This window comes from Phyllobates terribilis, unplaced genomic scaffold (assembly GCF_046119375.1).
Source record: "Phyllobates terribilis strain yellow unplaced genomic scaffold, ASM4611937v1 Scaffold_1__5_contigs__length_1240528914, whole genome shotgun sequence".
NCBI lineage: Eukaryota > Metazoa > Chordata > Amphibia > Anura > Dendrobatidae > Phyllobates > Phyllobates terribilis.
The window spans coordinates 591,813,443-591,836,776 of record NW_027362761.1 but is presented as its reverse complement, the minus strand read 5'-3'; the positions used below and the strand labels follow the sequence as shown (position 1 = coordinate 591,836,776).

At 45.9% G+C, this 23,334-nt stretch overlaps 1 protein-coding gene across 2 annotated transcripts in view; it reads left to right on the top strand.

The window, feature by feature from the left end:
* The window catches only part of DDX4 (DEAD-box helicase 4), a 127,292-nt gene that overhangs the window by 42,319 nt on the left and 61,639 nt on the right, over positions 1-23,334 (top strand). Inside the window, exons 4-9 of one of the 2 annotated variants that reach the window (XM_073655108.1) lie at positions 5,001-5,057; positions 15,133-15,165; positions 15,658-15,705; positions 20,543-20,584; positions 22,484-22,525; positions 22,825-22,872. In XM_073655108.1, coding sequence (XP_073511209.1) covers positions 5,001-5,057; positions 15,133-15,165; positions 15,658-15,705; positions 20,543-20,584; positions 22,484-22,525; positions 22,825-22,872 — 270 coding nt within the window. The remainder of the gene's footprint in view (positions 1-5,000; positions 5,058-15,132; positions 15,166-15,657; positions 15,706-20,542; positions 20,585-22,483; positions 22,526-22,824; positions 22,873-23,334) is intronic. The other variant, XM_073655109.1, reaches the window with a different exon arrangement.

Genomic DNA, 23,334 nt, shown 5'->3' with positions numbered 1-23,334 from the left:
CAGTTTTTACGACTAAGAAGACTGGCATCTGTCAATGAATAAAAAGAAAATGGCTGTGAACTGAGAGGGACCCACCAGCATAAACTACTTTGACGCTGGGTGGGAAGGAGAACTGGACGATACAGGAAGAAAAGTTTTGTCCCAACGAGATAAGAGTAAGCTTTAGGGGGTATGGTATGGAAACTGAGCAAAGGTATTTGGGTCATTCCACATCAAGTGGACCAGTTTTAAAAATTGTCCCTACTCGACCTTCTCCGATTTTGCTGAAAAGTTATAAGGATGTACATGTATGTTTGAAAAGAGGTTTTTAGGGCCAGATCTCAAATACGTTGGGCACTGTTGACCTTTCACTGGAGGTTCCACCAAGCCTGGGGCTTCAGCTAAGAGGATTTTGCAAACTTTGGCACATAGCCATTAGAGTTCTATACTGGCTATGATGCTGAAATTTGGCATACTAGCTCAACTTTTGCCGCTAAACACGATAAAATTATTACCGGCTATGACAAAACAATATTTCTGCCGCAATTTTGTGTCAAAGTAGCTTGTAAAACGTGTCGCATAAAATTTATGCCAAACTTTGCCCATATATAACTCAAGACCAAAAATCAATAGTAGCTGGTGCTTTGCCCTGTACACCAAACATCTACATGACTTTGCATTGCTGCAATATCACGGTCAAATCATATGTATTTGTGGAAATATTCACACCCACATATGATGAAAAACTTAAAAAAAAAAACAAAAAAACAAAAAAAAAAAAACTAATTTTACCTATTTTTAGGTCAAATTTCTCAAAAAGGGTACCCCTAAAATATATTAATTCTGATATCATTAGAAAGAGCACATTTTTCTCTACAAGGATCATTGGTTTTTTTTTTTTGGAGTCTTTCAGTTTAAGAAAAGAAAAATGCCACTGAACATGGTGTTATTTATTAATAAGCAATGAATGGTAACTGCACTATTCAAACCCTTGCGTTGGTCCATGGTGGGTTCACAACCAATTCCCTAAGAATTGGTATTATAATCCTATTAAGAATTGTAATAATGCTGTCTTTCGAGAATTGGCAGCCCCATCGCCTAGGAGCCATGGCCGATAGCCGTGCAAGGCCAGCCGCGGGCGGTCTCTTTATCGCAGGTTCCGAAGCCTGAGGGTGGGTGTCTTTGCCTAGGATCCCAAGCCTAATATTGGGTATCTTTTGTTGGTTCCCAAGCCATAATGTTCAGTCTAAGTGGTCTGGAATTGTTGCTGAATTTGCAACATAATCGGTTCAGAGAAGCTGTATTGTCGGCCCATTGCTGTTGCAGCTGGTGCTTGAATTATTGCAATGATTGACTGCTCGGGAATCCAGCATGTATCATTTCTCACAGGCCAGTGAAAGAAGCTAGCTGGTCCATGAGGATGCATAAAATGTATTAATGCATCATGGTCGTCGACTGAAATTTCAGAAATATTTCCAATCCACCAGTTCCTATCGTAAATGCAGGCAATGTATTTGCCCTGGCTGGAGGTTTGCAATTGGGTTATATATTGGCAAAGTTTGGCATAAATTGTATGCGACGCGTTTTACAAGCTACTTTGACACAAAATTGCGGCTGAAATATTGTTTTGTCATAGCCGGTAATAATTTTATCGTGTTTAGCAGCAAAAGTTGAGCTAGTATGCCAAATTTCAGCATCATAGCCAGTATAGAACTCTAATGGCTATGTGCCAAAGTTTGCAAAATCCTCTTAGCTGAAGCCGCAGGCTTGGTGGAACCTCCAGTGAAAGGTCAACAGTGCCCAATGTATTTGAGATCTGGCCCTAAAAATTTACAGAACCTCTTTTCAAACATACATGTACATCCTTATAAATTTTAAGCAAAATCGGAGAAGGTCGAGTGGGGACCACTGGTCCACTTGACATGGAATGACTCATTTGTCTCTGGCAGTAACCATCTTGCCCAGGATGCCCATGCAGAAGGGAAATGGTGAACATCTTGGGAAATGTATGCCAGTCCGGCGACTAGAAATATTCTTGTTTTGGAGAAAAACATCTTTGTTTGAACCACGTCTTGATAAGCATGTTGTCCAGGTAGGGTATGACCATGATTTCCCTGGCACAAGAGGACCTTGATAGCGGTCTTGATCTTTGTCAACACGCTAGGGCCGTAGCGAGCCTGAAGGGGAGAGCCCCCAACTAAATATAAATTATAAACTGTGAAACAAAGAAAATTCTGGTGAGCTGTAATACATGTACAAGATGTGGCAATAGGTGTCCTGAATATCTACAGAGCATAGAAATTCTCCACGTTCCTTGAAGTGTCCTATGGAATACAGACTACATTTTGCAGTTGTGTGGTTGGACCTGTTTGTTCAGGTCCAGGATTGGCCAAACCGTCCTTTTTAAGCATGATGAAGAGGTTTGCATAAAAATCCTCCTTTAGTACAGGAGCTATAACAATGCCTAATTAAGAAGTGAGGAGATGGCCTGGAAATGGAAGACAAAGGTGGACAAGATTGTAGAATCCAGTCATGTATCTGGAGGAGATCCAAGTGTCTCGACGGCGGGGTATACATGTGCTAGAAATTAAGAAAGCAGCACACCCAAAAAAAGCTTCTTGGATGGGGTTGCTTTGTAATGCTGAGGGAAAACGTATTGCCTCTGGAACTGGAAGAAGTTTTGCATCTTGGCAGCCAATCAGGCTGGACTTGTAGGAAGGTTGCCATCCTTTGAGAGGCTGAGTCCACTCTTGGGAGATGGAAGACAATTGGCAAAAAAGACAGTGATATGGTCCCAGTCTGCTAGCTGGATGATTGGACCAGACTGTGGGAGCAGAGTGCTCTTGTGGCATCCGAGATGAACTTTGTCCATCTTGATCTCGTACAGACGAATGCCCAGAAAAGGAAAGTTAATAAGGAATCCTTTGAATACGAGACCACTACTTGAGCGAAGAACACAACAGATCACACTGTTAACTGAAGCCTGAACGGTCAGCAGATGTGAGACAAAGCAGAGATGATTAACTGCGTGGGAAATCTGCTCTGTGATGTCCAAAAGCACAGTTGTGGGAGCCCCAAAAAAGATGCCCTGGTGCAGGTGTACCGGCCAGGCAGTAAACAACCTTGGTAACCCAAGTGGCGTAGAAAGCTAAGCACAAAGGCCGGCCTTGTAACTTTGCCAAAAATGGCAGACGTGGCCAAGGATTGCGCATGTCTAGCCATGGAATCCCTGAGAGAAGCGGCGCTCGAGCGCGAGTGTCATGGTCATGGATAACCATGGAGACACGAGGACGTGACCGTTCAGGTTTGCTTCTGCGTCTGAATGGTGGTCCAATTCCTGTGATGGTTGAGCCTCAGAAGAAAAGGGGAGTGAGATGGCAAAATGCATAGTAGAAAAGGAAACAAAGACTATGAAGTTGCTCGAGGCCGCTTGGAACTCTGCCGCGATTTGCCATGTTAGTGGGTCTGAGTGGATTGCTTTCAGAGGTGGTCACAGTACCAGGCAGTTGTCTGCATAGGTAAGCGCTCCATAACTCTTCCATACAGGAAATGGGTGCGCGGGGAAAGTTTTGAGTCAGGCCAGTAAGCTGGTGTAGTCTCCTGAAGAGGAGCCAACTTATTATTCAAAGGTGTCACGTCAGATAATGCTGTTAACTTGGATATAGAAAGGTGCTCGGCCACCGCGCTGAAAGCCCAGCTCCACAGTGAAGATGACCTTTATTTGTCCCGGGAACTATCAGTCTAAGTACTGTGGCGTGCTTGCATCCGCTGCTCTCAACGCTATGAGCGGTGACTGTAGCCACGCTGGCACTCCTGTATGGCTGATATCTGACTGCCTCTGGGTGTAATAAAGTTCATTTTCTCCTGGGGGCAGTGTTTTCAATACGGCAACCAGGCAACTTTCTAACCTGCATGTTCACCCTGGGCATGGGGTAAGGAGATAACCTCCTGATTACAGGGGTCCGCACTGATCCAGAGAGCAGAAGCCAGCGTGCACACATCTATGGGACCGCTTATGTGATCACTGGTGCCAGGGCGCAGTGCATAACTTTGAAAAGAACTCAAACCAGTTTTTTAGGAAAAAAATTTTTATTGTAATTTTTTAAACCTTTTTGTATTATAAACTTGAAAGAATGACTTCTGCACTATCAGATTACAATGAAAGTAAATTAAACTGGATACATAATAGATATGTAGTAACATGATAAAGTTCAAATTACTTGTATATCTGATATGTCCCCGGTTTAGTGCGGGCTCAACGCCGGAGCCCGCGCTGAACCAGGGGGTTACGACGTGGTGTGTACTATTACGTACCACGTCGTAAAGGGGTTAAACAACTTTCAGCTGTCAATGTGTAAAAGAAGTCTAATGGTGCTCTTGAATATATTCTGTGGGAAGACATTAAGTAGGGAGAGCCGAGGTTCTAATGGTAGGGTCAAATCAGACCTCATTAATTAAGATTTGTACATTAGTCCAGAACAGAGTCATCCGAGAATAGTCCCAGAATAGGTGCAAGATGGATCCTCTCGACGCGGCACTTCTCCAACACATGGGAGAAATAGATGGGCCTACTTTGAGGAAGTTCTGGAGTGTGGCACCAGAAATGGAGGATCTTATATGGAATAGGGATGAGGCAAAATGTCTCTAATCTTAATGTATTGGAATAATGCGTTTATGAACATATATGATGAGATGAAATCTAAACTGTGAGCAAAGTCCTTGTTATATAGTTATATCTACAAAATTAATCAGACCAGTGTGGGCCCAAATACCTGTTAAAGAGAGTCAAGCTTTTGGATGAAATGGGAAGGATGTAAGGGGAGAGCTTGTGGATGTGCAAGTCGTCCAGATGTGTCTGGTGAGATTCATTGGGTCCAATTAATGGTAGTTTTTTTATTTGTGAATGTAGACACTAATGCTCTTGTCTAGTAACGACAAACTATTTAATATTGGTAATTAAAATATTGCACGCACCATTACATCACATGAGCCCTTATATTTTTTTCCTCATTTTTTGTTAGACGATGACTTCAATCAAAACTACGAATCGTCTGGAAGAGGTTTTGGTTGGCAAAGAGGTGAATGCAAAATCTGTTCTGTAAACTGAATTCACGCGGTGACTAATGCAGTTAGAGGGATTGTCCAATGAAAAGTTGCCGGCTAGTCGCAGGATCGGTGACTACTAGAGATGAGCGGGGTCTGGCAAAATATGAATTTGCCAAATTGTGTGGCTTTTACTGGGTGGCTAGATTATCAGCGAAGCTATTCTCCACGAATTGGATATCCCTTCTAATGCTCCAGACGTGTGAAAAAAAATAAAAAAAATACAATGACTACCTCAAAGCTCTCATTTCTAGTCGCACTCACTGCCCACCGTGGTTATCCACTCCTTTCTGCCAGTGCGAGCAATTGTCAGCACATTAAACTTTGTACAGAACAAAGTAATCAATGAGAATATTTCATTCATTCAGATCTAGGATGTGTTATTTGATTGCTCCCTTTATTTTTTTGAGCAGTGTATATAGATATACAGTACAGACCAAAAGTTTGGACACACCTTCTCATTTAAAGATTTTTCTGTATTTTCATGACTTTGAAAATTGTACATTCACACTGAAGGCATCAAAACTATGAATTACCACATGTGGAATTATATACTTAACAAAAAAGTGTGAAACAACTGAAAATATGTCTTATATTCTAGGTTCTTTAAAGTAGCCACCTTTTGCTTTGATGACTGCTTTGCACACTCTTGGCATTCTCTTGATGAGCTTCCAGAGGTAGTCACCGGAAATGGTTTTCACTTCACAGGTGTGCCCTGTCAGGTTTAATAAGTGGGATTTCTTGCCTTATAAATGGGGTTGGGACCATCAGTTGTGTTGTGCAGAAGTCTGGTGGATACACAGCTGATAGTCCTACTGAATAGACTGTTAGCTGCTTTTTTCTTGCCATAATACAAATTCTAAGTAAAGAAAAACGAGTGGCCATCATTACTTTAAGAAATGAAGGTCAGTCAGTCCGAAAAATTGGGAAAACTTTGAAAGTGTCCCCAAGTGCAGTTGCAAAAACCATCAAGAGCTACAAAGAAACTGGCTCACATGAGGACCGCCCCAGGAAAGGAAGACCAAGAGTCACCTCTGCTTCTGAGGATAAGTTTATCCGAGTCACCAGCCTCAGAAATCGCAGGTTAACAGCAGCTCAGATTAGAGACCAGGTCAATGCCACACAGAGTTCTAGCAGCAGACACATCTCTACAACAACTGTTAAGAGGAGACTTTGTGCAGCAGGCCTTCATGGTAAAATAGCTGCTAGGAAACCACTGCTAAGGACAGGCAACAAGCAGAAGAGACTTGTTTGGGCTAAAGAACACAAGGAATGGACATTAGACCAGTGGAAATCTGTGCTTTGGTCTGATGAGTCCAAATTTGAGATCTTTGGTTCCAACCACCGTGTCTTTGTGCGATTCAGAAAAGGTGAACGGATGGACTCTACATGCCTGGTTCCCACCGTGAAGCATGGAGGAGGAGGTGTGGGGGTGCTTTGCTGGTGACACTGTTGGGGATTTATTCAAAATTGAAGGCATACTGAACCAGCATGGCTACCACAGCATCTTGCAGCGGCATGCTATTCCATCCGGTTTGCGTTTAGTTGGACTATCATTTATTTTTCAACAGGACAATGACCCCAAACACACCTCCAGGCTGTGTAAGGGCTATTTGACCAAGAAGGAGAGTGATGGGGTGCTACGCCAGATGACCTGGCCTCCACAGTCACCAGACCTGAACCCAATCGAGATGGTTTGGGGTGAGCTTGTCGGGGAAAAAGAATATATATATTTCCACTTTTATATTCTTGTAAGTTTCTATACGCTTTTTTGCTAATGTACTAACCACCATTTTGTGTCCTATAACAATAAGCTTTCCTTGCTATGTAATATTCAAATCGAAACTTAAACTAAGACAGTTCCAGTGTTGCCAAGACTTATTTCAGAGAAACGAAACAAGATTATAAGCGGACGGCTGCAATATCTGACCAGAGACTGAGATAAGGAGATGTGGACCAATCAGGAGTGGCCAGACACTGGACTTTCATGGCTTACCCCGCCCCGGACAACCCCTTTCCCCTCCCCATTATGTAGTGTATTTAGATTTGTGCATGTAAAAAATAAACACAGAACATTGCTGAGGACGTTGTCTGTAGTAGCCTTCTGAGCGTGCTCTGAGTTTGAACCAGCTTGTTGCCTGACTCATTCTTTGAATGGTTGACCCATGCTCATAGTTTGAATTTGGAGTGACTGGAGGACGAGTGGAATGTCATCACGACCCCCACAAATGGCGCCCAACGTGGGGCGTGGCTAGCGGTACGCTGCCCTCCCGGACCCATATTGCTGACTTCCCTGGTGGTGACCGCGGTGGCTGAATTTGAGGCCTGATCAACCTCCATCGAACACGGTAAGTTGAGATGTATTTTATATGTCTCACTTGCCTGTGTGTCAGCCGCAGCGGTTCCTGTTGGGTTGTCAGGTTGGATCTGGGTGGGTGACCGGTCGAGTGGTGAGACCTTAGGCGTCCCGCACCACGTCCTGAACCAGCAAGTGTTAAACTGAGTGACGTCGCATGCCTGCGCGTGCTCGTGTGCACACCACCTCCTCCTCCCCCGGTCACTGTACTTTTCTTAGATAGCTGCCTCCCGTAACTGATAGTCGAAGTTTCAAAGCATTCCTGAATTGTAGTGTAAGGGAGAAAGGATCTGTGACGAATTGAGGTGTGCTCTTCGTCTAACACAGAGACTGCTGTAAAGTCAAGGTTAGGAAAGGAGATAGATTGAGAGGTGTACTCTCGATCTCATCAGTGTATTGAGAGGTACTCTACACTGACGGGTGCTGCCGTGGTAGGAAAGAAGACGGATTGAGAGGTGCTCTTCGTCTTATACAGAGAAACCTCATAAGGAGGGGTTCTGCTGTCAGTCAGGGTGCCGTGGTGAGTCGTACTGTAAAGTCGCCATTCAAGGTTAGGGAAGGGATAGATTGAGAGGTACTCTCTATCTTATCAGTGTATTGAGAGGTACTCTACACTGACGAGTGGCGACCTGTCGGCTGCACCAGTGATCTGAGTCGCGACAGATCATTGCATTCTATAAGAAAATGTTGTGTATATTCAAATTTGAAAGATTTCGTAAGTTGCGGAATGCTGCTGTAGGAGTTAAGCCAATTAGTGGAGTTACGGGAAGGCAAGAAGAATGTTAGGAATTTGTATAATATGATAAGCTTATCCAGTACAGGCAGGCTCCAGCTTTCAGTGTAGAAAGAATGTGTTACACAGAAGTTGGGAAAGTTGGGTGAGGATTTCTACACCAGGCTCATGCACATCTTAGAGTAGATGGTGCAGGGGGGGGCCGCCCATGGCACAATGCCCAGCCTGCCTCCAAGAACATTCCCTCTTCCACCCCCCCCTCCTCCCTCCCACGGCCATCTTGCTACACCTCTTACTTGTTGTGGGAGGCCCGGAAAGCCCCAATCCGGCCTATATCCACTACTACATCCGTCTGGTGCATATTACCAGCCACCAGCACAGGTGGAAAAACCCGTAGTCCCAGAGCACCCATCTGAAACCAATGTGACACCCTCTGCTCCAGTCCACGATGCTGAGACGCTTCCCCTGTTTCCTATGGGAGTCACCCACAACCCTGGGGATATCCTCCTCAACTCCCCAGAATTTCAGGCCAGACTGCTCTCCCTCCGCCAACATACTGTTACTCAAGACGATACGGAGCCAGATGAGGGATGGGCTCAAGATACTCCAGCCCCCCCCCCCCCCCCCCCCTTTACCCCATACGTCTCCTATGGCATCCTCCACCCCATATCCATTACCCGTACTCCGGCCCTTGCTCCAAGCAACTGCTGACAGAACACCACCCCCCAGTCTCTCAGAAGTCTGGGACCCCTGCCGCTCCCGGAATCTAGTAGACCCATCAGGACGCCCTGTCACTCTGTCAATAGGCTATGGTGACATCCTTACACATCGGGTGGGGGCCATGGTCAACCCTGCAAACACCTGTATGAGCCATGTTGGAGGATTGGCTCGCAAAATTTCCCTTGCTGCTGGTTCTACTCTGGCTGCAGAATGCCAGGCTCACTTAGCCGAAAACGGAGAGCTTTCAAAAGGCCATGGATTCCACAAAAGCAGGATCCCTTAGTACGTATGAATCCGGCCTAGAATACATGAAACAGTTAAAGGCCTGGGCTCAGGATCGCTTGTCAGATCAAGCTGGGTCTATACAAGATGTTCAACAAGACCCTGATGAATCTGTGGAAAGATATGCTGCAAGACTCAGCATGCATTTTGAGGATCTCGGATACAGTTTTCACGTCAAGACGCAGGCCGCCCTGTTGGTTCAGGCCCTAGTAGATGGCCTACAAGACGCTCTCAGAGATGAAGTCCTGAGAGTACGGCCCGAGATTCGTTCTTCTTCTTTCAATGACGCGGTGGACTTCGTTAAAGTTTTCCAAAAATCAATGCTAAAAATGGAAAAAGATACTATGCCAAAGAAGAAAGCCGCTCCTGCCATGGTATATCAAGCTCAAGAAAGCTACCCACCCCTGGCAACCAACATGGAATCAAGTGGGTAATGGTTAAAGGCACAGGTGATGATACTCCTCCCACATATAGAAGACAAGACAGAAGAGATGACAGGGGACCATCCAGAAACAAAAGACCATCTCGTGATCCTGAAGGACGAATGTTGTGTTGGGAGTGTGGTAGCCTTAACCACATCCTCAGAGACTGTCCAACTCGCAGACAGTACCATGACCGGTCGTTCCGTGACGGTCCACACAACCATGGACCTTCCCGTGAACCATCTCATCCACGCCAATGACGGCTCGGTCAACCAGTGTCCACTTTTCCGGCTACGCATCTCACGGCCGCCTGTGGGACTGTCACTTTACAGGTGGACCATCAACCACTGGAGTTCCTGGTGGACACTGGGGCGGCCACATCTGTCATTTCCTCTGCACAGCTCCCTCCTTCTGTATCCCTATCACCGGATACCCTCACCTGTGTTGGGGTGGAAGGCCAACATATTTCCTCTCCACTCACAGTCCCTGTGTCTGCAGGACCGTTCACCGGAGTACTCACAAGATTCTTGGTCTCTGAAACTTGCCCTGTCAATCTGTGGGGAGCCGATCTCTTAGAGCGGATGAAGGCAACAATTACCTTCGGAAACCATGGTATGGAGCTTCTTTTGCGGGACCCTCATTCAGAACAAGGGACTGAAGACCGCTGTGTTCTTAAAGCCTTCCCTCTCATGATGATGACCATACAACCTCACAGTTCCCTCACTCTCTGTGGTCCAGTGGGCCAGAGGACGTCGGCCTCCTGCAAGTTCCCCCGGTCCGAGTATACCTCAAGCCTGGACACAGGTACCCACGGTTGCCACAATACCCCCTCAAGGCTGCACAAGAACAAAGCTTGGGTACCCAAGTCGCTTCCCTCCTGGAATCGGGAGTCCTTGTCAGATGTGTATCTCCATGCAATACACCCCTCTTTTCTGTAAAAAAGAAAACCGCTCCGGGAGAGCCTCCAAGATACCGGTTGGTTCAGGATCTCAGAGCCGTCAATGCAGCTATTATTTTAGAAACTCCAGTGGTACCCAACCCAAACACCCTTTTGTCTCAGGTGCCTCCAACGGCCACCTTGTTTATGGTGTTAGATCTGGCCGACGCCTTCTTCAGTATACCCTTACATGAAGATTCGTGGTTTCTTTCTGCCTTCACCTTTCAAGGAGCACAGCTTACATGGACCAGGACTCCGCAAAGAGCCCAGAACTCTCCTAACCAATTCACTCATTTTATGAAGTCTATTCTGGAGCCATGGGTTCAAGAGAACCCTCAGGTCACCCTTCTACAGTATGTGGATGATCTTTTACTCTGTGGCACTGAAGAAAATTTGCCAGAGATGTCAGCATCCCTTCTCTGGTTTCTTCACTCAGCTAACTGTAAAGTCTCGAAAGGCAAAGTCCAATGGTGTCTGCCCAAGATCATTTTCCTCGGACATTGTATATCACAAAGTGCTAGACATCTGACTGAAGAAAGAAAACAAGCCATCATGGATATCACCTTCCCAACCACCTATTCCGCTATGCAGACTTTCCTTGGCCTCATCATTTACTGCAGGCAATGGATCCCTGATGCCTCAAAGCTCATGCAACCTCTGTACGACTCTCAAGAATGAAGGCTCAGTTTGGCTTCATGCTGAAGATCCACGTGTTTCTCTTCAACACAGACTATGTTTTGACCACCTTAAACAGGCTGTTGTCTCTGCCCCGGCCTTGGGCTTACCAGACTATACTCAGCCATTTTATCTTTTTGTCTCGGAATCGGAAGGTCATGTCTCTGGAGTTCTAGCACAACGCTATGATCATAAGTATCGGCCTTTGGGCTACTACTCAGCCCGCCTGGACCCTGTCGCCCGAATTGCCCCCACGTGCCTTAAGGCGGTCCACGCTGCTCACATCCTCCTTGACAAGTCAGCTGATATCGTCCTTGGACATGATCCAGTTACACAGGCCGGCCATGATCTCTCAGCCGTTCTGCAACAAACATCTCCGAAACATCTAACCAACCAAAGACACCTGCGGCTGCAGTGTTCCCTATTGTTGCCCTCCAATATAACATTTACCAGATGTCTGACTATCAATCCTGCCACTTTGTTTCCACCTTCTAGGGGGGAAGGTGAAGAGGGTGAAGGTCCATTGGTGGAACCTCATGATTGTATAAAAATTTTGCAGGAAGAGACTTCTGCTCCAGAGAATATGGTGGCATATCCGCTCGCACACCCTGCCATGCACCTATGGACTGATGGATCCCGTCTCGCAGACCCTCAAGGGAAGTTCCACACGGGATATGCTGTCACAACAGACCTAACAGTCCTCAAGGCTGAAGCTTTACCACCATACATGTCTGCACAAGAAGCTGAACTTGTGGCTCTCACAGAGGCCTGCCACCTGGCAGCAGGAACAAAGGCGTATATATATATATATATATATATATATATATATATATATATATATATATATATATATATATATATATATATATATACCGATTCCAGGTATGGACATGGAATTTGCAATGATTCTGGACTCTTGTGGAAGTCTAGAGGATTCATCACAGCTGCAGGTACACCAGTGAAACATGTCTCATGGATTAAGGCCCTAATGAAGGCCCTGGAACTACCCATTCAGGTTGCTGTTATCAAGGTCAAGGCTCATGGAAGACTAGATTCCAGAGAAGCCAGGGGCAACCACCTAGCTGACCAAGCAGCCAAGACTGCAGCAGTGGAGAATGTGTCATCAAAGTGGCAGGAAAAGGAAGAAGAGATGGGAGAAACCCTGCAAACCGTAGCTGTGGCGCTCACAAGAGCAAGGGCCAAAGAACAGCCGGCGGAAGACCATACAAGTCCAGCGGAGACACGAGTGGAATCCAGGGGGGTCAGGATGCCTGAAGAAAAATTGTGTGAGGAACAAAGGAAGACCCCCCACTGAAGAAGTCAAGCAATGGAAAGCGGCAGGAGCCGTGCTGGCAGGTCGCAAAGATTCAAAGGTCAACTCGACTCTTTACCAAGTGGATGGGAAGCCTTGCTTGCCTAGACGCATGTACTCAGCTGTGGCAGCATGGGCTCACGGGCCTACACACAGAGGAAAGAATCAAGCTTTGGCATGTATCAAGAAACTGTACTTTGCACCCGGAATCTCTTCCACTGTGACTGTGTACTCAAAATCCTGCTCTGTCTGCGCTACCTGCAACCCAACGTGTACGGCACGGGTCCCTCTTCAACACCTGGCTAAACCAGACTACCCTTGGCAGAGAATACAAGTCGACCATATCCAAATGCCTAAAGCAGGAAAATAGGAGTACGTTTTGGTAGCCGTGGATATGTTCTCAGTCTGGCCCGAGGCCTACCCGGTTGTCAACATGACTGCTAAAGTCACAGCCAAGAAACTGATCACCGAAATTGCCTACAGATTTGGAGTTTCCCCAAGTCATAGAATCGGATCAAGGACCAGCTTTCACAGCAAATATCTACGAAGAACTCTGGAACATGTTGGGAACAGATTTGGGCCTCCACACTCCATACCATCCTGCCAGTTCAGACAAAGTGGAGAGAATGAATTCCACACTCAAGACCCAGCTCTTGAAAATGACCTAAGATCATCCCCTCCCCTGGCCCGACCTACTCCCCATAGTATTGTATCATATCACACACTCCTCAGGCCAAACATGGGCTGACTCCCTATAAAATTTTGTTTGGGACCCCCACCCAAGATAGGAGAGATTAGGCCCCAAGAGTTGTCTGAAACGCATGATAGAGTGGTAAAATTTGTGATTGTTTTGTCTAGAGAATTGACTAACACCCGCTCTCCAGTATCTGCTTCTCTCCCAGAATCTACAGGTGATGCCGTACATGATTTCATCCCAGGCGATCTAGTGTATGTGAAGAAGTTTGTCTGGAAAGACTGCCTCCAGCCGCGGTTCGAGGGACCGTACACTGTGATCCTGACTACTCCTACAGCTCTGAAGCTTGAGGGCAAGAGCACCTGGATTCACGCCTCCCACTGCAAGAGAGACAGAACGAGTCTATAAAAGATGACTACCTTCTTCTATATCCTTTCCATATGCTTACTGTCTGTCCCAGGGTAGATAGCTACCACACAGGGGTAGATACCTCCTTCTCAGGTTGGTTGGGAGGGCTCAAGGGATTCCTCCAACAAGTTTGTCTAGTAATGGGAGGTCTATTAGTATTGGGCCTGGTGGTCCTGTGCTGCATAGTCCCCTTATACAGGAAAGCTATAACCAATGCTGTCCCAACCTCCGGGACCTTTCTGAATCAAGAGAAGATATGGAGAAATACACTCCTTTGAACAAGTCTGACCAGCCCCCCCATGATAAAGTTCAATTGAGAGATTTAGTTTAGGGACAGTTGGGAGAACTCCATGTGTCACCCAGGATAGGGCTCAATTGTTTGGGGGCGTCCCATAAGGGGGCAGCTTCTAAGATGATTGGGTGAAAAAATCCACCTCCCCTCTCCCCACACATGGACAGTCTCAAAGGCCCCGAAGCAAGGGAAAGCTTAGTGTTTAGGGGGGAATGTCGGGGAAAAAGAGAATATATATATTTCCACTTTTATATTCTTGTAAGTTTCTATACGCTTTTTTGCTAATGTACTAACCACCATTTTGTGTCCTATAACAATAAGCTTTCCTTGCTATGTAATATTCAAATCGAAACTTAAACTAAGACAGTTCCAGTGTTGCCAAGACTTATTTCAGAGAAACGAAACAAGATTATAAGCTGACGGCTGCAATATCTGCCCAGAGACTGAGATAAGGAGATGTGGACCAATCAGGAGTGGCCAGACACTGGACTTTCATGGCTTACCCCGCCCCGGACAACCCCTTTCCCCTCCCCATTATGTAGTGTATTTAGATTTGTGCATGTAAAAAATAAACACAGAACATTGCTGAGGACGTTGTCTGTAGTAGCCTTCTGAGCGTGCTCTGAGTTTGAACCAGCTTGTTGCCTGACTCATTCTTTGAATGGTTGACCCATGCTCATAGTTTGAATTTGGAGTGACTGGAGGACGAGTGGAATGTCATCACGACCCCCACAAGCTGGACCGCAGAGTGAAGGCAAAAGGGCCAACAAGTGCTAAGCATCTCTGGGAACTCCTTCAAGATTGTTGGAAGACCATTTCCGGTGACTACCTCTTGAAGCTCATCAAGAGAATGCCAAGAGTGTGCAAAGCAGTCATCAAAGCAAAAGGTGGCTACTTTGAAGAACCTAGAATATAAGACATATTTTCAGTTGTTTCACACTTTTTTGTTAAGCATATAATTCCACCTGTGGTAATTCATAGTTTTGATGCCTTCAGTCTGAATGTACAATTCTCATAGTCATGAAAATACAGAAAAATCTTTAAATGAGAAGGTGTGTCCAAACTTTTGGTCTGTACTGTATATAGTAAGAAAAAGGTACAAATAAACTTTCCTTCTGCGAAAACAAAACCCCACTGAATATTTTTGATCAAATTTCATGCAAAATGCGTTTAATTTACATTTATTCTTCCCCTTACAAAGTTGTATATTTTTGTTTAGATGATAAAAATGACAGAGGCGGCTTCAGCGGGGGTAAGTTTTGTGGGGAAATGCCTCAACAGTTTTGTGAATGTACTCCAAAAAATAAATCTGATTGTATACAGTTACTGTAAGTAAAAAAAGTGATTATAGAATTCGCCCACCTGCCATATGGTTTCTGCGTGGACAGTGAGGCAGTGACTTCCTGTTCTTCGGTCGCTTCAGTGCTGAGGACTGTGATTGTCTGCAGAGGTCAGGCGGCTGGACTTGTCATGTGAATCCAAGACTCTTCTGATGGCTATTAGTCATCTGACTGCTGCAGCCAATCCCAGGCCTCACTGTGCTCCGACATTGAAACGGTGTTGCCTCTGGAGACACAGGAGATACAACTGTGAGTTTACTTTTTTCTGTTTTTAAAGCCATTCTCGTTTTTTGAAACTTTTTTTTTAGGAATTCTGACAATTCCTTTAACTGCATTTTGTTGTTAATCCGTTTGTTCTTCTTTTCAAATTCTATAATATGTAAAATTTACCTTAACATTCATAGGTCGTTCAGATAGAGGAAGAGGAGGAAACAGTAACACTTTTAATAGAGGTAAAAAAAAGTTTTATTTCTGAGATATTTACTAAAGTATATAAGACTTTGGTCTGCTAGTGGCTTGCAAATTCTCATCGGGGATGCTGCAGGAAAGCACACGCTCTGAGCACGGGTGTGAACTTGTGCCGTCCATGAAGCTTTGCTGTGCATGTGACTAGTTATCCCTGACTCCAGGTTTGCGTTAAGGGCACACTTCTCCAGGTTTGCATTAAGGGCACACTTTTTTTGTTGCCCACCCAGCAAGAGTGCAAAGGGTTACTCTGTTAATACCATCAGACGTTCTGTTGGAGAATTATTTTATCTCGGTTGACATTCTTCCAATAACTTCACAATATTGGGAAAACTGCAATTTTATTTTTAAATGCTGCAGTTACGTCTTTATTCATTTTTTTTTACAGTTTTTTTAGTTAATAGGGCCAAAGGACTGTGGGGTATATGTCCTGTTAAATAAGAGGCTTGACACTAAGTGGAAGTGTGGGGTATGTCCTCTCCCACAACCCTAGGCAGCTCAGAGTTAGCTTAGTGTCTGTAGGAGGCAGACAAGTGTCTAGAGGAGGCAGGCAAGACCTGTATCAGTTTTTCCTAGGGGTGTGAATGTTGCCCCACTTTAGGTCACCTCCCTAGTAAGAGACGCACCATGCACACCACAGTAGTGTACCACCCTGCAGATGCCATTTCATCGCTGGTCACCAGTACCACACGACTGCTGTCACTGGAGTACTGGTGCCTCCATGATCCGTGTGAGGCCATTGAAGGGCATGACCCTTGGGGTGACTGAAGACGTCTAATAAGCGAGTATAACACCTTCAGTATTCCCCATCCCCCTCATTTTTTTAAATAAAAATTTCCACCCCCACGCAGCTACCGCGGCACTGGTTACTTCGTTTGCAATCGTCTGCTACTTTCAACTTTGCTCAGTCTGCACCCTGTGCCTAAATCCCCCACTTGCCCATTATCCCTCGGATAACCCTCAAGCACCCGGAGCCCAGCCCATCTTGCCCGTGAGTGTTCACTTGCCAAGTCTGCACCCTCGGACTCAGAGCTTGAAGAATCTACCCCACCTCCCCACAGACTTTCACAAGAGACAATGGGGTCTCTTTCCTGCAAATAAACTTCTGCCTTCCTGGAATACCCCTGGGCAGAGAAAAAGTGGATCACACCACTTCTTCCTTTCCACATCTGAAACACTTGGGAACACTTAAGACTTTGACTTTGACCAAGCTTCTAAGCTGGTTTTCAGCCATGCAGGACCTTGATTGGACAGTGAGGGATTAGCCTTCATGTCGTGGGTGAGTCCACCTCTCCCAGAAATTTCTGAGCTCTTTTGCAGATGAAAACCTTGTACTCCTTTGGGTTTTGTATTAGGTTCTTGGGCAAGATGGTCTGTTCTCAAGCAGTACCCTCCTGCTACAACAGTTCGTCCATTCTCATTGGACTCCTTGGATTGTTGTCCGGTTCCCTCTGAGTCCACTAAGACCATTAATGATTGACAGCCCCTACTTTGCTTTCCGGCAGACTTTTCCTCTTCAATGGCGGGTGGAGATTGCCAACTAGTTTCTTGGATTGGGGAGCGGTGTTAACCATCTCACCTCTCGGTCTCAGGAGGAATCCTGACAGCAGATACTTTCTAAAACTAAGCCAACTTTCTAGCTCTCTCCTACCAAACCCTCCTTTCTCAAGAATCGCCCATTTCAAGTGCAGATGACTCGCCCCCTGGGCCGTGGGGTACCCAGAACCGGGCCTTCTGGTGTACGGTGCTGATGGGGGTAGTAGTGGCAACCCGATCCCGTGGCTCAGGGTTGTCAGACCAAATTGTGGCAGTCTATTTATCAGTGTTTTGAATGTCCGACTACGCCACCCGTGGATTGCGGTCAGAGATAACCGCCGCTGCGAGGCAGACCGCTGAGGCTGGTGTTGGTGTGCAGCACAGGGATAGGATAACTCCCCACGGGAAGAGTGTAGCCTCAGGGCAGTGTAGGTGGATGCTGGGGGTGATGGTGCAGGCGCAGCAAAGATCACACTGCGTCCAATGGTGCAGTCCAGGGTTTTTGCTCACAGTTGTTATCCAAGTCACTTCTGTCAGCAATGACTGCCCAAGCCGTGCTGCGTCCACCAGGTGAGGAGCTCGGGCAACCCCCAGGCAATTCAGGAGTATGGCACAGGACCCCCTTCTGTCCTTTCTCTGGCCTCTCGTGCCCCACCAGTGACCATTCCACAGCCTGACCCTTCACCCTATATAACGCGGATTTGCAACGGTTGCTGTCCGTCCTGCTCTTAGGGTCCCTTCTGCCTTCTTGTTTCCGGAGCCTTTCTACTCCTCTGTTCTTCTACTTCCTTCCTTCTCCTTCTCGTTTCTGGCCCCGGCCTTTCCTCTAGGCCTGCCTCGTGGAGCTGAGCTCAGGCTGAGCCTCGGCTCCCTGTCAGCTCTCTCTCCCTTCTGCTCTGACTGACTCTACTCAACTCTAAAGATGGCTCCCACCTTTTATCTGTTTCTCTGTGTCTGAGCTCAGGTGATCTGCACCCAATGAGCTCCTTCCTGTGCTCCAGAAACTGCCCCCTACTGCTCCTACATCACTGGGTTCTCTCCCCCCTCCCCACTCCAGCCAGGGACATGGTCAGTTGTGCCTGCAGCTGGGAGCACCGTCGAGCTGTCCCCCGGAAATGGGGAGTGTATGTGTGTGCAGCTAACTGAGTCCCGGTCCACACTCCATCCTTACCTGGGAGTGGAATACCACACCTCTGGCAGAGGTGCAATACCCCTGTGGCAACCGAGCCCTGGGTAGCTCCAGGATCCCCTCTGCCATCAGGGAAACCACAAGATTCTCCATTGGGCTCCACATGCCTGTTCTGGTCTACATCCCTGCCATGAAAAACGTGGACTGTCTCAGTCAGAAAACGCTGGATCCAGGAGTGTGGGCTCTTTTAGAAGTCTTCAGCTATTTCTTCCTTCGTTGTGTCGTCGCTATGTATTGTGGTACATCCTGAGACGTCCAAGTTCATGTACAAAGAGCGAGACCTACACTGACACTCTTATCAGAATAGAACTCCTTTATTTCATAATTTGGTCACTCTTCATATAGGTTATTAATAGTCCCGCATTGTAACAATGTAATTGGCTCAGCGGAGCTCTAAAGAATGTGCTGACAGCATGCATACTTCTAGTTGGAACTTCATTCCAAAAGGAAAGAGATGCATGTAGAAAGAAACCAAGATAAAGTCAAAATAGGTAAATATGAATCCTGCTCTTTTACGTGCCCCCCAAAAAGGACCAATTTGCAACCTATCTCATCTGTCAAAAAGTCCCATGGACTTTAGCGGTAGACACACTGGTTACTCCTTGGACAGTTATCTTCGCTCTTCCACCACTTCCCTGTGTTCTCAGCGGCTCCAGGCCGAGGGTGTTTTGGCGATCCTGATAGCTCTGGACTAGCGTCGCCGGACATGGTGCTCTGACCGTATTCGGCTGGACGCTTTGTGCCCTCTTCCATCGCGTTACGGTCATCTTAAGGTCTTGTGTTCCACCCCTCTTGGCATCCTTTAATAGCGTGGCTGCTGAAGTAGAGGTTGTGAGATCCCAAGCGTCTGACTTTGTTGTACAGATCAATAGACAACATTTCATGGTTTACCGGTGTATTTTGCCTTGTGCAAACAGAGGATGTCCATCCTATGGTTATTTCCATTCCTATGACTTCTAGTCCAGTCTGGATGCAGATCTCAGCCTCTCCTCCTTTAAGGAACAGGTTTCTGCCGTTGCCATACTTTAAGCATACGCTGGCTTTTCACAAACTGGTTAAGAGGAAGTCATTGCACCCTTCCTTACTGGCCATCCCGTGGAGACTTGGGCCTCATCTTTGCTGGGTCTATGCTCCTGCAGTCTCCCTTGAGTCTCTCCCCATCATTTCAGCAATGTTCCTTTTGGGGAAGACCGCATTTCTGATGGTCATAACCTCCATTCAGGGTGTCTGAGGTCGCTACCCTTTCCTTTAGGACTGCCTTCCTCGTTTTCCATCAAGATAAGGTGGTTTTATGGGTTCCAAACCTTATTTTTTTTTTTAAATATATATTAAAGGCGGTCTCTGCTTTCCACTTCAATAAGGACATTGTCCTCTCTTCCTTTTCCCAACTCCAGTTAACTTCCACGATTGTTCTTACTACCATCTGGATCTGGTTAGAGCTGTTAGGGCCTATCTTTGTTAACGAAGCCTTCTGGCCTTTGGACTCATGATCGCATACGTGGGCCTGTCAGTCTCCAGCATGACCAGTATTGAATGGATCAGGTTGGATAGTGTTGAGGCCCACAAGACCAAGGACAGATCTCCATACTTTCGGGTAACCATTAATTCCACATGGGCAGTCAAGCATCCGGCCTCTGTTTTTCTTGGCTGCCTCTTGGGAATCCATCTGCACCTCTACCTCCGTCAAACTCTACAAGAACCGTTCTATATTTTTTTCCGAATCCGCCTTGAGTCGCCATGTCATGCAGGCTTCTGTACGCTAGGGGGTTTTCATGGACATGTTATTTCCCACCCATTGTGTCTGTGCTGGAATTGTTCTGTGTCCCTCAATGCTATTAACGAGAGAATTTGGATTTTTGTACCCTTTCTCATTGAAATTATTGGGTGGGAGAACCCCCACCAGGCAGAGCCCACACTGCTTTCCACCCAGTGTCGAGCCTCCTATTGGCCCATGGTCCAGTCTCCCAATGTATTCAATGAAAAAAGGAATTTTTTTTTATTTCGAATCCTGCAGAGCGGCTGAGTACATGGCAGTATCTGGGTCAGCAGACAGTGTGACCAGTTTCTTGTGTGGACTGATTATTCCTTTTCTGTTGTAGGATTTGATTCATCTGATAGTCAGGAACGACCGCGGTTTTCAGGTAAGAATATCAGTCTTAAGGCTATGTGCGCACGTTCAGAATTTGAATGCAGAAAATTCCTTAAGGTTTCTGCATCTCTTGGCAGGAAAAACGCTGCAGAAAAAACGCGTTTTGCCACGATTTTGTACATCAATTAATTCTTTTTGTAGAAAGATATTTAATGTGTGTGTGTGTTTAACTCCCAATGTCATTAGCATTCCCATTCATGTAATTTCTGGGGCAGCTAAGAGCTGCTTATTTTAGCCTAGGAAGGTGCCATTGGGCAAAAATGTTCCCTGACTATTAACAGCTCACAGCTGTTTGTTTAGCTGCTACGTCACCACGTTCAGCATCCAGCAGCGCTTTGGATGCAGCGTATTTTTGCTGCGTCCAAAACGCTGAGTTCTAATGCCGCACTTTTGTTGTCAGTACATGCGGATCTACTGCATATAATGACATTTCAATTGGTCAAAATCTGCAGCGGAGACTATATGCTGCATCCAAAGTGCTGCTACATCCGGATCATCCCGGGCACATAGCCTAATATAAAGAAAAATGGTGTGGGCTGCCGCGTCATTTTCATAACCAGCAGAGGGAAAGCCGACTGCTGGGAGCTGATATTAGTAGCCGGGGAAGGTGCCATTAGCCAAAAATGTTCCCTGGCTATTAATAACATCCCACAGCTGTTTACTTAGCCTTTACTGGCTAGATTACAGGGGGACCCCAGAAAAGAATTGACGTAGGGTCCCCCTATAAAATCTAACCAGAAAAGGCTGAACTGACAGCTGCAGGCTGATATTAATAGCCAAGTAAGGGGCCATGGCTACTAGCCCCCTCATCGGCTAATATTACCGCTCAGCAGTCTCAGAAATGGCTCATCAATAAGATGCGCCAAATCTGGCGCTGAGCCTCCACTCTTCCCACTGCTGTGTAGCGGTGGCGAGTGGAGTAACAAGGTTGGGGTTCATGTCAGCCTTGTATTGCAGGCTGACATGAAGCCCAGGTTAGTAATGGAGAGGCGTCTGTAAGACGCCCCCATTATTAACACCGTAGTAAGTTTTTAAATAAAGACACGGCCAGAATAAAATCTTTTATTGAAATTAAATTCCACACGGTTTTAATAATTTATTTATTCTCACAATCTCCGCTAATCCCTCGTCTCCTGTAAAAAACAAACCATATCCTTCACCTGTCTGCCATCATGACGTAATCCCAGTGTCCTACGGCGATCCGGATTACTTCTACAGCAGCCACACCAGCAATCATTGATGTGACTGCTGTAGAAACCAGCACCATACACTGACAGGAGTGTAATCACTCCTGTCAGTGTACATCGCTGTACTGCTGGGGCTGAGTTCACCTCCTGAAGATCAGCTGATCAGCCCCGGTTACCTCATTTACTGCATCAGTGTTGTGTGGGAAAATTCCCACACTGCAGCAGGGCTGTAAAGTGAGGTCCTGGAGCTCTCTGCTGATCTTCAGTGAGTCAGGTCAAATACGCAGCAAACATCTGCAGCAAATCTGCAGATATATATTTATACCTGCAGGTTTTCTAACAGTTCAATTGAACTTAATGGGCTGAAAACGCTACAAAGAAGTGACATGCTGCGGATTTAAACACAATGAAAATCCTGTCAAGAAAATCCCTGATCATGTGCACAGCCCTTCAGGATTGTCATTGCATTAGCCGGAACATGGATTACCTAGCGTTTTTGGTGCATTTCTGCGTGGAAAAAACGCTGCAACGTGACTGTGCGCATCCCTGTCTCCCAGTGGATTCAATGAGAACATTTTTTTTAATTTTTTTATTTTTTTTTATTTCCAATGCTGCAGATCGGCGAAGTACATGGCAATATCTGGGTCAGCAGACATTGTGTGACCAGTTTCTTGTGTGGACTGATTATTCCTTTTCTGTTGTAGGATTTGGTTCATCTGATAGTCAGGAACGACCGCGGTTTTCAGGTAAGGATATTCTATTTCGTTTGAGTTCGATCTTAAAAGATTTGTGCAGAGCTCTGGCCCGAGCTGTGGACTTTCCAGCGCTGCAAGCAAAGACTTTTTTACCTCATTTAGATATTTTCCATGAAAAACTGTAATGTATTTATTTTTGTTAACGTAAGTTTTGTTGAGTTGATTAGAGAAGTGTCTTGGGACACTTGGACGGTGTGATTGTAGAGGAGCAATGTGTCCAGCATGTCTAGCCTTAAAGTTCTGCGCCTGTCACATCGGGAAACTAAATTCTTCTCTCTGTTGCCCCACAGGGTTCGGCGGTGAACGAGACAATGACCAATCTAGATCTTCAAGAGGCGGTGAGGAAAGCCAATTTATTAATGTGTTAAATCTTTAATTTCTGAGTTTGCAATTTTTCCCACCTTTTTCTAAAACCCGTAACATTTTTTCCCATGAAATAAAGCTGAATGGGCTTTTTTTGTTTTTTTGTTTACCACTCTGGTTAATTTTTATATTTAATAGATTTTTTTGTTTTATTTTGGTATGGCGCAATTTCAATTTAAACGTTTTTTTTTATATTTTTGGAAACTTTAATTTCTTTATCGCTTCATTGGGGGACACAGGACCATGGGTGTATGCTGCTGTCGCTAGGAGGTTGACACTATGCAAAAAAGAAATAGCTCCTCCTCCGCAGTATGCACCCGCCTACAGGCACCAAGCTCACCAGTTTAAGCTTAGTGTCTGTAAGAGGTAGACCTGGATCCTAACAGATCCAACCCTGTTGTGTTTTATTAATACTTGTTCTTTATTTTTCAGATTCT